The following is a 13,074-nucleotide window of genomic DNA, read 5'->3' as shown; positions in this document are numbered from 1 at the left end:
CCTCTTTGACTAGTCAGGCGGAATGACGTTCAAGCCTCTATGACTAGTTTAGTGGAACGATATTCAGTCATTAACCACTCACCTAGTGATATTTACTCAAGCTATTTTGTAAAGTTAATATTTACTTGAATCTTTTCGTAGAGATCGATTGCGTTCTGCCAAGTTATATAGTACATTCATTATATGGGGGTTGCGGAAGACTATACACTCATTTCGATTCAACACTTTCACTACTTTCATTAACCTCCTGTGCGAGTTGCTTGGAGTCAACGACCTTCTTTGCTTCTACTTCTTTCTCTTCTGCTTCTTCCTTTTTCTTTTCCTCCAGCTCATCTTTTCCAGAAAGCTCAAACACACCCAGATCCAAATTCTCAACCTCCAAAGCATCATTTCTGATCCTCTCATAATCCTCATGCTCAATGCTCCATCCTAGCTTATTGCAAATATGAGCTATAACCGGATCGCAAAACCCCAAAATGCTTACATCAAACTCATAATGTTTCACTGGGTACTTATTGATCAAAACCTGCGGAACATGGCTCGGTATCAAGTTCACCACCTCACTCACAGGAGCCACCTTCAATGAAGTACCCACACAGATCAACAGATCGCACTTAGACATGTCTTCTCTGATGCAGTTCTTGAATCTAGAGGGCAACGCCTCACCAAAAAACGTGATATCAGGTTTCATCACGCCGTAGCTTTCGGCATACGGAACATAGCTCATGGGTCCGTCTTCAGCCTCCAATGCCTTCATGATCTCGGCCCTCTTCTTGGAACACAACGGGCAAATAGGAACTCGCGAACTCCTTATATCTGCATAGAGATTTTCACCAGGTGTTTTATATCCACACGTGACACATGTAGCGCTCGCGAATGAGCCATGGCACTGGACGACTTTCTCAGTCGAGATACCTGCATTAGCTTCCAAGTTATCGATGTTTTGGGTATAGTTTCTCAGCAGTTTTCCTTTTTGCTCGAGCAATTTGATGAATCCATGCATTGGAGTAAAAGAGTGGTCTGGAGGGAGTATCATCTTTGCAATTGAGTAAAATATGGAAGGATCTTCACGGAAGAAGTCGATATCAAACACCTCTTGGGGATCAGTCAGTCCCAGGTGCTCGAGTTGGGAATAAAACCCCTGTGATGATCTGAAGTCAGGAATTCCAAGTGAGGTGCTTATTCCTGCTCCAGTGAGAACCAGCACGTTCTGGGCCTTTTCTAAAGTCTCCACAAACTGCTCTATGGTATTGTATGACGGGATTCTCCTCCGCGCTGATAGCACTTTCGACATGGCCAGTTGCAAATATTGGGTGGACAGTCCGATTAGCACATCCTCATCATTATCCAGATCTGGCGCGTGTTTCGGTATGAATCCCAGTTCTTTGGTCAGCTCAAAGAAACGGTTCGAGTCTGCAACCTCACCTATGTATTCGCTAATGAATTTTCTGTAACCTTCCGTCTTCAAGTAAGCACGCGCTGCTGAGCACCGTTCTCGGGCCTCCAATGCCGTAGATCCGTCTTCTGACGCGAACGATATTTCGTCCAATATGCTTTCTTCGTCACTTAAACCATCGCTATATCCGTTGCTCTCAGAGTCTGATATGTCACGGTTTAGTGCTTGCCCAGAAGCCTCAAGGTCGCCGCTAGGCGAGCTAAAATCAGCCTCGGAGCTCGCCTGTTTCATTTCAACACTCCATGGCGCAGATAGACCCTGTTGATCAGTGGAGAGGGTAGTAGTATCTTTGGACAGAGTCTTCGAAGCGTCTGATGGACTCTTGGTTTCAGCATCCGGTTTCGGCCTTTTGATTACGGCATCTGTGGACTCTTCGCCCGATCGCTTTGCCGCATCAGCGTCAAGATCGTTCATGTATTTTTTCGGTGATTTTTCAACTTACGAGGGGGCACTGTTTATCTGTACTTATCGCGGGAATCGCGGATTATCTCAGCCGGACACTATCATTTGAACCGGGTAACCCCATCACCTGGCGATGGAACTTTTCAGTCGAGGAAACGAGACTCTGACCTCAAAATACCAAGCATTTTCCACACATCACAATATGTCTGCCAAAGTGCCCAAATTGCCTCCTCTGCCGAGGCTACGTGTCGACACCAAGAAGGCCTCAGTGGTCAACAAGAACCCCTGTTACGTGATGCTGGCGTCGCTGCTGAACTGCTGGGCGTCCAACGGAGAGGGCTCTGCCATCTGCAATCCTTTAGAGAATAAGCTGAGCAACTGCATGGTGAATATGGTAAGCTTTGAATTTCTTTGCATCTGCTTTGCTCGATATATGTTGTTTACTAACGATATTTGCAATTACAGCCCAAAAACAGAGGTGCGTCTTACGACTCTTTGAACTACCATGCTGCCAGATTGAAGCCAAAGATCAACGGAAGTGGCCATGATTAGAAAGAGTTAAGCTGAGAAAACGAAGCAGGATCAGACGAGTTTGAAACAAAACAGAGGTTTTATTGAGCGTTGGCTGTGTCCAACGCAGACCAGAAGGAGAGTGGTCTACAGTGTATATATCGCAATAACCAATCATGAGAGAGACCAGAATTATAAACTGGTTGGAATAAACTAAAAATAAGCCAAATATTGGAAATATCTCTTGCGGATGTCGTAGATTTCACCATTTGAATTCGTCCTGGGGGCTACATCTGTCATTTGATCTACGGTCGCCCAATACTAAAGATTGAATTTTCAACTTGGCTCTCTCCACATGTTTTACTCTTCTCCACTTGTCCTCTAAACCACGAAACAGAAATGTTTTTGTCAAGGATACCGAGGACAGCGCGCTGCTATAACTCAAATTTGGTGTTAGGGTCCTTCAGACGACTTGTCAGTTCCGGTGAAGCCACTGACAAAACAAGCACCAGCTCGCAACAGCTCTTCGTGGGGAACGCCCTTGACGAACTGTTAGATGACTGGTCCAAGGAGACATATTCATCTGCGTCTGATGATACTCTGAAAACGGATTTCAAGCGGGATGATGGAATGATGAGGGATCTGTTTAAGGACCTGGAAAGCAATGTGGCTCACATCTCAGAGAGGTCATACAACCCGGAGCGGGAAAAGGCTACGTTAATGGATGTGTTGAGCTCAGCTTCGAATCCGCTTGTAGAGACGCCTCATTTTTCTAGTCCGATCCGCGCAGAGACGCTTACAGATGCAGATTTCGAGAAGAGGGAAGAGGCCAGAAAGCAGATGATTGGTGCCCTCCAGCCATCTTTTGATGCTATAAACGAGACCATTCGTACCGACGATGAAATGGTGACGTTTATCAGAGAAAATATTATAGAGGAATTCAAGCAGGAGTCTCGTACAACTCCGTTCACGAAGAAGACGAGTTTGAGCGAAATCCGTGCCAAGTCGCTGGACACACCACTAGAACCACTGGTATGCAGAGAGAGCATATCCACGCTGCTTGAGTTTGGGCTCACATCATTGGTGAACGACTTTGGCAGCTTTGAAGAAGCCAGATACATCTTCGAGTCCATCCGCAGAGACAGCATGCGAGCTGGATCAGAGAAGTGCACCCAGGAGTTGTATGTTCATGGTTGTGACAGCTACGTTTACGTCTCAATGCTATCACTTGTGTGGAAAAACACTTCAAATACCACGTTGGTTGCTCAATTACTAAAGGAAATGCTCACCAGTGGTATCCGCCTGGACATCAAAGCCAAGATCATAATCTTGCAGATCCAGAATGAGCTCCACATGACAACCAATGAACAAAGTGTGATCTTGCTGCACAGCAAACGAGATGCGAACTTCATATCAAACGTTACCGAAGAAAGAGAGAAGCTGGAACGTCGGGCCAAGGTAAAAGCCGCACAGTCACGTGATGAAGCCCGTGGTTTTGTTCGGCCCACGCACGCTGGTTGAAACGCGTCGGGCTGAATAGATAGCTCTTATTGTAAATAGTGTTCCTTTATTGCCATACCACCATGGAATTTTGGTGAGAACTCAGGTGTAGCAGAGTTAGAGAGTGAGAATTGAACCATTTCGCGTACATCCCACGTTTTTGAGAGAACAACCATGTACCTCATACCGACGGAGTTTGCCAAAGCATTTCAGGCCATCAAGCAGACTTCATTGTCTCATTCGACGTGCAAAGTGGTGATATTTGCCTCATGTTTGAGCATAGACGCGATATGTGCGTCCAGAATGCTGTCGATATTGTTCAAGAAGAATTTGATAGCGTATCAGCTGATTCCCGTGGTTGGATATGCTGACCTGAAGAAGAAGTTTAGTGCTCTGGATGCAGATGTCTCCAATGTGATTTTCCTTGGTTGCGGTGGAATGATAGACGTTGAGAGTTATCTGGAGATTGATCCTCAACAGTTGGTTGATGCTGAAAGTGTTGTCTACGACGAAAACGGCCAAACTAGCTTTCGGTTCACACGTCAAGTCTACATCATTGATGGCCATCGGCCGTGGAATTTGGACAACCTGTTTGGTTCCAAGATAATTACGTGTTTTGATGATGGAGGGGTTGACACGAACTTGGAGAATGAAAGGGCCGCGTATGACGTTTTGGTATCTATAGGTAGCGATGATGAAGGTGAGGATGAAGAAGGTGAGGAAAGTGAAGATGGCGGGGACGAGGAAGAAGACGCCAATTCTGACACCGATGACGACGATGAACTCGATGGAAGTCAGGAGTCACGAAAAAGACGCAAATCTGGCAACGGAAAGATTTCCAAGAAGAGGATGGTCACCTCCAACGAGAAGGTGATTGACGCATACTACAACCAGGGCACCACTATAACGACACCAGTGACCCTCCAGGTGTACTCCATGCTATCCACTATTGGAGAGACCAGCTTGGAGTATCTGTGGTTCACTATCATTGGGACTACGTCGTTAAACTCCCAGTATAGTGCACTGTATGACCGGTGTCTTCCACTGCTGAAAGATGAAGTCAAGAGATTGGAAAACAACTCATCCGCTTCAACAGGATTTGTAAGTGGATCAAAGAAGAGCGCTGACTCTACGAATGTGACCATTGATAAGGATTACTCGCTCTTTCTGCTGCGACACTGGAACCTCTACAATTCGTTCTTCTACTCATCATACGTGAATTCCAAGCTTCAGCTCTACACGGCCGAGGGAAAGAAAAAACTAAACACTTTGTTTGCGCGGATGGGCATTTCGTTGACTTCGGCTTACCAGAATTGGTACTATGTGGATGTCGATCTAAAACGCAAACTTCCTGACATGCTTGCTCAGCATCTGCAAAAATACGATTACGTGATCCGAGATGGGTTTCTGAGAAATTACGGGTACCATGGGTCGGTAAGTGCATCAGAATTCGTAGAATCTGTGACAGCATTACTGGAATACGATGCCGGAGAGGAAGAGGAAGAGATGGAAAAGAGGCGGCGCGGCGGTACTTCCAATGGTGCAACTGAAGAACCCGATAAAGATATTGACCAGTTGATTGCCAGGCGGGAATCTCAGTATGTGGTGAATTTCTGGAAGTCTTTTGATGCCCTGGCCGACTTTAAGGCCATCCAACGTGGACTGCAGATCGCCAAATGGCAGCAGAAGTTTGTTTTTGACAAAGGCCTGGAAATCTTCCAAAAGAAGATGATCAAGGATCTTCGCGTGTTTCGTTTAGTGGTTCTAAAGGGCGATTTTGCTTCGGGTGCGTCTATCAGTGACACGGCCAAAGACGGAAAGGGCCATGACCAAATTGATGCAGCTATCGAGATCCGCACCATGGGTGCCTCAAAGGTGTTCCGTAATCCCTTGATGCTTACAAAACTGGGAAATTGGATATTGGACTCCTGCATGGAAATAGACGCTTCTGCACTTCCCTTGATCATTGCTTCGCTGGATACAGAGACTGATACCTATCTGGTGTGTGGGTTGCCTCCCAAGCACCGTACGTCTGCTGAAGAGGCTGACAATATCGCCATGCTGAACACATTTTCTTTGGCGTTCCAGGAAGTTGCAAATACCACCAGCACCAAGGCAAGAATTGATAGTTTTGAGAGCTCGATCATCGAGATTGCGAAAGAGGATCTTCAGTCGTTTCTAGAGCGATTAACACTTAGCGGGTTAGTCTGAAAAGATTGAACATGAGACTGGAAGACAGGTCATTAGACGGCAAGAAACTTGCAAAAGTGGCACAACTGGTGGAAATTGCATGATTCATGCACTTGTGACAGCTGGTGATAACGCATGACCTTCAGAAGCTACTCCAACCATCAATTCGTTGTCGTTCGAAGCGAACCGGACGTGGACCATCCACAGAGACTAGTATTGGTGGGCGTCCAAAATCAGGGCTAATTGGTCAACTGACGGGAGCGAGATACTACTGAAATCATTATTATAATAGGCTAATTCCTTTAGAGTGCGTCAGTCATACCATTAAGGCTTGGCCTATAAAACTCTGACATATGGCTGAACTCGGCAATTAGTACCATAATCAGCCATCGATTATACAACATAATAAGCCATTTTGAACCATCACCTCTTTCGGTTGCCTCATTTAGCGCAATTTTCACCCACCTCTACTGGGACAAATGATGTGCGTTCCATCTCAGCGAACACCCACCTATTGAGAGGTCTGGTGACCAAATCATTTCCACTACACGATTGGAGTCAAAACTACGCCAATATATATTAGAAAGGATAAAACACAGAATAATCACTATATTGCTTTGTTTCCACTAAACAGCTCGATACTATAACTCTTTTGTAACCGTTTTTACTGCCTCCACCAATGCCTCCACCAATCCCGCATGAGTCGCGTCTCGACAGCCCATTTGTCCCAAAAGGGAAATTGTGCATTTTTTCGCGTCCGCTGCGTCCAGCCGATGCCCCCTTCCAGACTGTACGGCCTCTTTAGCTGTCAACCACCCCTAACACCTCACGCCACAACGTCTTGAAGAGAGTTAAAACAACTGGATCAGTCGCCCAATTTCACGAAGCTTGAATTCCTTCCACTGTTTGGACCCCAAAGCTTTGAGGATCACACCCACCGAATCTCTGATTGCCGAGGCTGATTTTTCATTTGGCCGTGGCTAGCCTCATCTCGCACTAAGTGCAAATCCCTTGGTTTTCGGTCTAAACCATCCGTTCAGGGTTTTAAAAGACTTATTTGATCTTCATCACACAGTTACTTCAGTTTCACCCCATCACCACTTCAGAATGAACAAAGTGGGCCCCTCAGCTAGCGGCCTGGACAAGGACCAGGAAGACATCATTGCAGAAAACATCCTGAAACGAGCCGAAATCGCCCGAATCACTAGACAGTTGCGCTCAAAGCTTCTCAAGGCTGGGATCAAGGCTAGAATCGATAATGGTATTCCTGTGGACCTTCCGAGTCGGTCTGACAGCTCGTTGCCGTCTTCGCCGGCGAATCCACTAAGGGATCCTGTTTTCGTGCCGTCATCCGCGCAGAGAAAACGCCGGTCAGCTCACGAGAAGGAACTAGACACACAGAATGATGAGAATGATCACGATAACGAGACGGACGACTACGTGTCACCCTCGAAGAAACATCACAACGGAAACCTTTCCTCGTCACCGGTGTTCAGAGAGTCTAATTCCACACCGGCTGTTCCGCAAACTCCCCCAATGAGCTCACGAGCTCAACTTGCAACAGCTACTACACCCGAAATGGCTAGGACGCCTGGAAAGGAGCTTGAAGAGGGTTCAGCCCAGTCTGCATTGCAAAACGCCATCTTCGCTACGCCCAAGGCCAAGCTTATCCGCCATCCTTACGAGTTCAAAACTCCGACCTCACTATCGTCTAGACTTCTCGCCAATCAAGCGATAGGTTCCAGCTCAGCTGGCAGGTATGAAAATGACCAGGAGGAGGGTGCTGACCTGCTGATGTTTCTGGCAACATCACCTTCCCCGGCCTACCACAAGGATAGAGATACTTCGTACAATGGCTCCAGGAATGCTGTCACGAGCCCGAAGACGCTTTCTTTTCAAAATTTGAATTCTACGCCGCCCCGGCCCGATGCGGCCAATATGGCTTCTCCGGACCCGATCAAGGCAGCCAATCAGCATCACGCAAATGGCAGTTCGAATGGGGCTCAAAGTGGCTCAGCTTCGACTACGAATCAGATATTGATTCAGCATTCTTCTTCTCCCCAGCACTCGCGGTTTGCGACTCCCGCCGCACCAAACACACCAGGTCGTCACCACAAGCTCCAGGTGGGGCCTAAGACGCCCGGGTTCAGTATGAGCGATTATGTGAACCTTTTCACACCATCCCCAAGGTTCAGCAGGACCCCTGACTCTCACAAGGTGGGCACAGGGACGTTTTTGAATTTAGGAAAGGAGGGTCCTTTCCGAAGCCTTGATCAGCAGCTGACTGAAAATGACTCTGACCGGATTTTCTGAACCTCGCACCTACATTGCCAGGTCTCTGATATTGCTATATTTCTACAATTGGTGGGTTCTCCTTTTAAACTCTGATTTTTTTCACCTCCTCCCCCGTTTTTCTATCTCCGGTGTTCTTCTCGCTACGGTTTTGCTACTCTACACTTGCCATTCCTACTCCTGTCTTGGTTATAGGACTTTTTATTGACTAATCTTTTAAATCCAAAGTCATTGCCTAATGATAATCTCCGTCTAACTGCCACTAAAATTTCGAACTGCAAAAAAGTTTCAGTTCATTTAGCCGTATGTCCCTTCACCAAAACGGGAGCAATCCCAATCCTGCAACCTTTGAACCTCGGTCGTGCCCCACCCACACCTCAGAACAGGGAGCTTGCGACCAACCTCCCGTTCTGCGAAAAGGTCTCCACAGGCATTTTCAAACAGACAAACAATCGCAACAACGCTTCCTTTCTCCACACAATCAACAGCTCTGTCGCCGCTTGGAAAGATCCGTTCTTTGTCATCAGTTTTCCCTGATATTCCAGTCACGAATTGATACCAAGTCACGCGATCGAAATGAGTTCTACGCAGTTCCGCCAGTCGGGACTGGTCGATCTCCAATCGTCTTCAGCCGCGAACCAGCAGCAACAGCAACAACAACAGCAACAGCAGCACGAATCTGACCAGAGTGTTAATTTGACTGATACCAGCGGACTTTCGTTTGACAACTCCAAGTTGCCTCGTGCAACGCTGGAGCAGAAGATTCGCGTCCTGGACTACCACAACTCGTCCGAGAAGAAGTGCCAGCAACATACTGTCAACTTCTTTCGCCAGCTGGGCGAATTTTCCATCACAAAGTCCACGATGAACAGGTGGGTTCTGGGCGAGAAGAGACTCAGACAGGATTATAAGAATCTCACTCTGAACAACAACAAGCTATACAAGACGCGGCCCAAGTTTCGCGACCCCGAGATCAACAGGTGTTTGGAAATATACTACGAACAATTGGCAAACGAATCTTCCACGGCAACCGAACGCGAGCTTCTGACCAAGTGGTCGGATTTCTATAAGCTATACCACGATCTGCCGCAGCTGGATCCGCTTCCTCCAAAGTCAAACGGATGGTTGCACCACTTCAAGAAGCGCAATTCTCTGAAAAAAGAGCTTATGTCCACGTTTTTGTCACAGCAGGCCATCTCTAACGTGGGAACCATAAACGATGAGTTTAAGAAATTGTCGCACACACTTTCGCGGTACCAGCCCCACCAGATCTTTGCCATTGACGAGTTTGCGTTCCATACCAAACCCTCTGCCTTCAAGCCCAACATTGCCAAACAATCTCACGAGCTCAGCTTGACAGACCCCTCTGAGCGTGTAATTGCTGGGATTTGCTGCAACACGGATGGGTCAGTCGTTTTTGACCCGATGATCGTTACCGATGCTCAAAGCTCGCGCCATTCGGGCATACCAACCATATTCCACTCCAAAACGGGACTACTTTCTAGCGAGATTTTTGCCCAGTATGTTGCCTATATTGATGATCATATTGCGAAGACCCTGGGGCAACGTGCTGTACTACTGCTTGACGATCTCCCAGCGCACATCTTCCCCACGGACCGACTTCGATGCATCGATCTGTGCTACTATACCTCTGGGCTCAATAAGGAGTTATACCGGCCCCTTGACTTTGGGATTGGCCGCATTTTCAAGACAGACGTGAAACACTCCTTCCTCCAAAATGCGCTAAAGCGCACGCTTGTGGGTCTCGACGACGACTCTGCCGCAGATTTGTTCACTTTGAGCAAGGACGAAATCATCGCCACTATCTCCCACACTTGGTCTTCGCTGAAGTTCAACGATCTGGTGATATCTGCCTCTTTCCGCAACAGTGGCATTTTTGGACCCCAGGGGAACGTGAACGGTGGGGGCCAGGCTGGATATGCGTTGCGCGACACTACGAAAGAATCCCATATTCTGAACATCTTCAACTTTTTCTTGGAGAAGGGCTGGCTCAACGACTCGATCTTAAATCCGTCGCGGTCGGGGGTAATTCTGGACGATTACCTCTTCCCTGAAGAGGAGGACGTGAGGTATGAGCATCTCACTGACCTCGACATAGTGCGTCTCGTGAAACGTGAGGTCCTTGACGATGAGAGACTGGATGTCGCTGCTGATGACGGTGAATACGATAATGGCATTGACGTCTCTGGAAGGAGATCCACGCCATCAACCCAAGATGCAGCCATGGCGCTCAGTATTGCTGCCAGTGCGGTTCAGAATCCTAACGATACCGACGAGACCCTTGGTGGCCTTGCAACAACGCAGCTGGTCGATTCGCTAAGCGGAATCCTTCCCTCACATAAATCAGTCGACCAAGACCCGGCATTAGATCCCGAGGACTCGAAGGAGATCGGAAGGTTGATCTTGAACCGGCTGAAGCCGTTTTTCTCAAACCCAAATGTGGCCAAACGCTACTCCAAGAGTGCAGAGAAGTTTGTGACATTTGCCAGTACATATCTGCAGGAGACCAACGACATTTTCCTGAAAGATTACCGCAACGGCAAGGATTTGGGCCATGAGAAGATCAATGGGATGGAGTCTATGAACAAACGCAGGCGAGTTCAGTACGACTCTCTACCTCATGGCCAGATGATGATGAGCGGTGATAATGATAATATCGATAATCAGTTGATTGATGGGAGGTGATCATGTGTAATTTTTTGTAATCTGTAATATTAAGCCAATTTTGAGGAGTCTGTAGGAGATCTAACAAGCGAAGAGGCAACGGGACTGACTCTTTGATGTAACTTAGGTGGTGAGTTTTCCAAACCCCATAACAGCACTTGAATCTTGATTATGAGATTAATTATGCAACTTTAGCTTTTTGTAAGTGCTGTTATCTCTCTATATGCGCAAAGATTACCTCGATTAAGCTTGCGGTACCGAAACTTCGCCCAGAACCTTCAGTGTTCTTTTGTGCCTCCGGTGGAATGGGTGGTTTTTGCCATGCTCAGCCTGTCGAGTGAGCTAAATTTTATTCCAAATTGAGCCAATCTCTTTAATGATGTCCTTTTACCTAAATGAGTATCTTTCCAATATGCAATTCGGACGGCATCAAGGGGAATGTTCAGATCAAGATCGTGCAGCAAGACGTACATGACCCTGCAGGTGACGATCTTAAAAGTGCCCCCGAACTAAATATGGCGCTCTTAGGAGACCAGAACTAATTAAGATCAGGCGCAGTGATTTGGATTCATGCTGGCCATGTTGGAAGATTACAAGCACTTAAAATAATGTGATAATTCAACACCGGCTTTTTCACTTACACAGTTCTGCAGGAGCCTTGTAGAGGAAGTTGGTGAGACATGCTTTATTATTGCTCTGTACCATGGCAGTTCATGAAAGGTGCAACGTACCTATCTTTTGGTTGAAGTAATACTCATACAGTGCCTCTCATTGGAAGATGGTAATGCTTGAATGGCAGCCATGGCAATAATGCAGTCGCAGTGTTCATGCATTTTTACGGAAAACAGATGATATTGACTCAACACCAAAACAAAATAAATTGGTAATATGAAGAACCGTCCTATAAATTTTCAAATCAAAACAGCACGACCCCTTCAACTCCAGATATATACAACTTTGGCACCATGTCGATCCAGCTCCATACCAACTGCCACAATCGGTGCGGCTCAGACTAACTGGTATGCCCCGTGTCGTATTTAACTCTTATGCCAAATCTTTCCCTCAAAATGCGCATTGTTTTCAAATTGTCATCATAACGGGTATGGTGTTCCAACAAAATTGACCAAATGTTTGTAACGCATGTTGATGCAGAGATCGCCGGTAGCTGTGGAGACGCACTTTAGGGAGCCCCACTAGCACATGCCTAGCTAACAATGAGCAGACCTGCTGGTCCAGTTGGCTCTGGCATGATTGGGAAACAGGCCCTCCGGGGCTCCTCAGCAAGTGAAACAAGTCTAATTGTGATATTTTTTTAAACGGAAATGCACTTCAAAATTACTTCAAAGGTTACAGCTAAAGTTTCTCCTGGCATTTAGGTTTTGGACTGCCGAAAGATTTCATCACCTCGCGATCGACAATATGCGACTAACGTACCCATCTGTGCAGCGAAAGAAATTTGATACCAAATTTGGGTTCCGTGCGTCATGATACAACACATTTTGCAGCAAAAGGCGGAAAATACAAAAACTTGGTAGATTTCAGGGATATCATGTGAATCAGCCCATGGCTCATGCCAATTTCGGCGCCCTAAGGGTTATCAAAAATGCTACAGCTAACCGGTCTTGACCGTGAAGCACAAAAACTAGCGAATATTCGGGAAATATATCAATTGAACACCAACGAGCATTTTGAGTAATTTTAGAGCTCGTTACCGGCCGTTCTAAAACCCCTTCACATTGTTCTCAACGGTAAGCGCCCAAGTATCTCCACAGTAGACCCCAGTATTAAGCGCTGAATACTTGATCTGGACAGATCAAGCGCTTCAGACCAGCAATTTGTCACTTCCCTTCCAAGGCAAATCAGGGACAAATCAGCTCTGTTCTTTACTCATTGAAACTTAATACCTTCAAAAATATTTTTAAAAGTTTAGCCAGACACTTCGTAACCGGGAGTATCCTCGTAAGCTGGCGTGTCCATCCCGTCTGCCAAAAGACCCCTCGCTCGCTCGCTTTTGGAAAAAAACCCTGGGTTGTTGATCT

At 46.7% G+C, this 13,074-nt stretch overlaps 6 protein-coding genes across 6 annotated transcripts; 5 read left to right on the top strand and 1 right to left on the bottom strand.

Annotated features, from left to right (window-relative positions):
* Positions 1-208: 208 nt before the first annotated feature.
* KUCA_T00003844001 (uncharacterized protein) lies at positions 209-1,870 on the bottom strand (the record flags this gene model as incomplete). The annotated part of the gene is made up of 1 exon (XM_022602300.1): positions 209-1,870. The coding sequence occupies one exon, from the start codon at positions 1,868-1,870 to the stop codon at positions 209-211; it is 1,662 nt and encodes a 553-aa protein (XP_022459857.1).
* Positions 1,871-2,060: 190 nt separating this feature from the next.
* Positions 2,061-2,410, top strand: KUCA_T00003843001 (uncharacterized protein; the record flags this gene model as incomplete). Its single annotated transcript, XM_022602299.1, has 2 exons — positions 2,061-2,252; positions 2,324-2,410. The coding sequence occupies 2 exons, from the start codon at positions 2,061-2,063 to the stop codon at positions 2,408-2,410; spliced, it is 279 nt and encodes a 92-aa protein (XP_022459856.1).
* Positions 2,411-2,767: 357 nt separating this feature from the next.
* KUCA_T00003842001 (uncharacterized protein) lies at positions 2,768-3,889 on the top strand (the record flags this gene model as incomplete). Its single annotated transcript, XM_022602298.1, has 1 exon — positions 2,768-3,889. The coding sequence occupies one exon, from the start codon at positions 2,768-2,770 to the stop codon at positions 3,887-3,889; it is 1,122 nt and encodes a 373-aa protein (XP_022459855.1).
* Positions 3,890-4,042: 153 nt separating this feature from the next.
* On the top strand, positions 4,043-6,079 carry KUCA_T00003841001 (uncharacterized protein; the record flags this gene model as incomplete). The annotated part of the gene is made up of 1 exon (XM_022602297.1): positions 4,043-6,079. The coding sequence occupies one exon, from the start codon at positions 4,043-4,045 to the stop codon at positions 6,077-6,079; it is 2,037 nt and encodes a 678-aa protein (XP_022459854.1).
* A 1,086-nt stretch (positions 6,080-7,165) lies between these two features.
* Positions 7,166-8,371, top strand: KUCA_T00003840001 (uncharacterized protein; the record flags this gene model as incomplete). Its single annotated transcript, XM_022602295.1, has 1 exon — positions 7,166-8,371. One exon carries the CDS (start codon positions 7,166-7,168, stop codon positions 8,369-8,371), a length of 1,206 nt encoding a protein of 401 aa, XP_022459853.1.
* Positions 8,372-8,926: 555 nt separating this feature from the next.
* On the top strand, positions 8,927-11,056 carry KUCA_T00003839001 (uncharacterized protein; the record flags this gene model as incomplete). Its single annotated transcript, XM_022602294.1, has 1 exon — positions 8,927-11,056. The coding sequence occupies one exon, from the start codon at positions 8,927-8,929 to the stop codon at positions 11,054-11,056; it is 2,130 nt and encodes a 709-aa protein (XP_022459852.1).
* Between the last annotated feature and the right edge of the window lie 2,018 nt (positions 11,057-13,074).

Source organism: Kuraishia capsulata, genomic scaffold (genome assembly GCF_000576695.1).
Source record: "Kuraishia capsulata CBS 1993 genomic scaffold, Kuraishia_capsulata_scaffold_4, whole genome shotgun sequence".
Taxonomy (NCBI): Eukaryota; Fungi; Ascomycota; class Pichiomycetes; order Pichiales; family Pichiaceae; genus Kuraishia; species Kuraishia capsulata.
The sequence above is the reverse complement of the archived record's forward strand: the minus strand, read 5'-3'. Positions and strand labels throughout refer to the sequence as shown.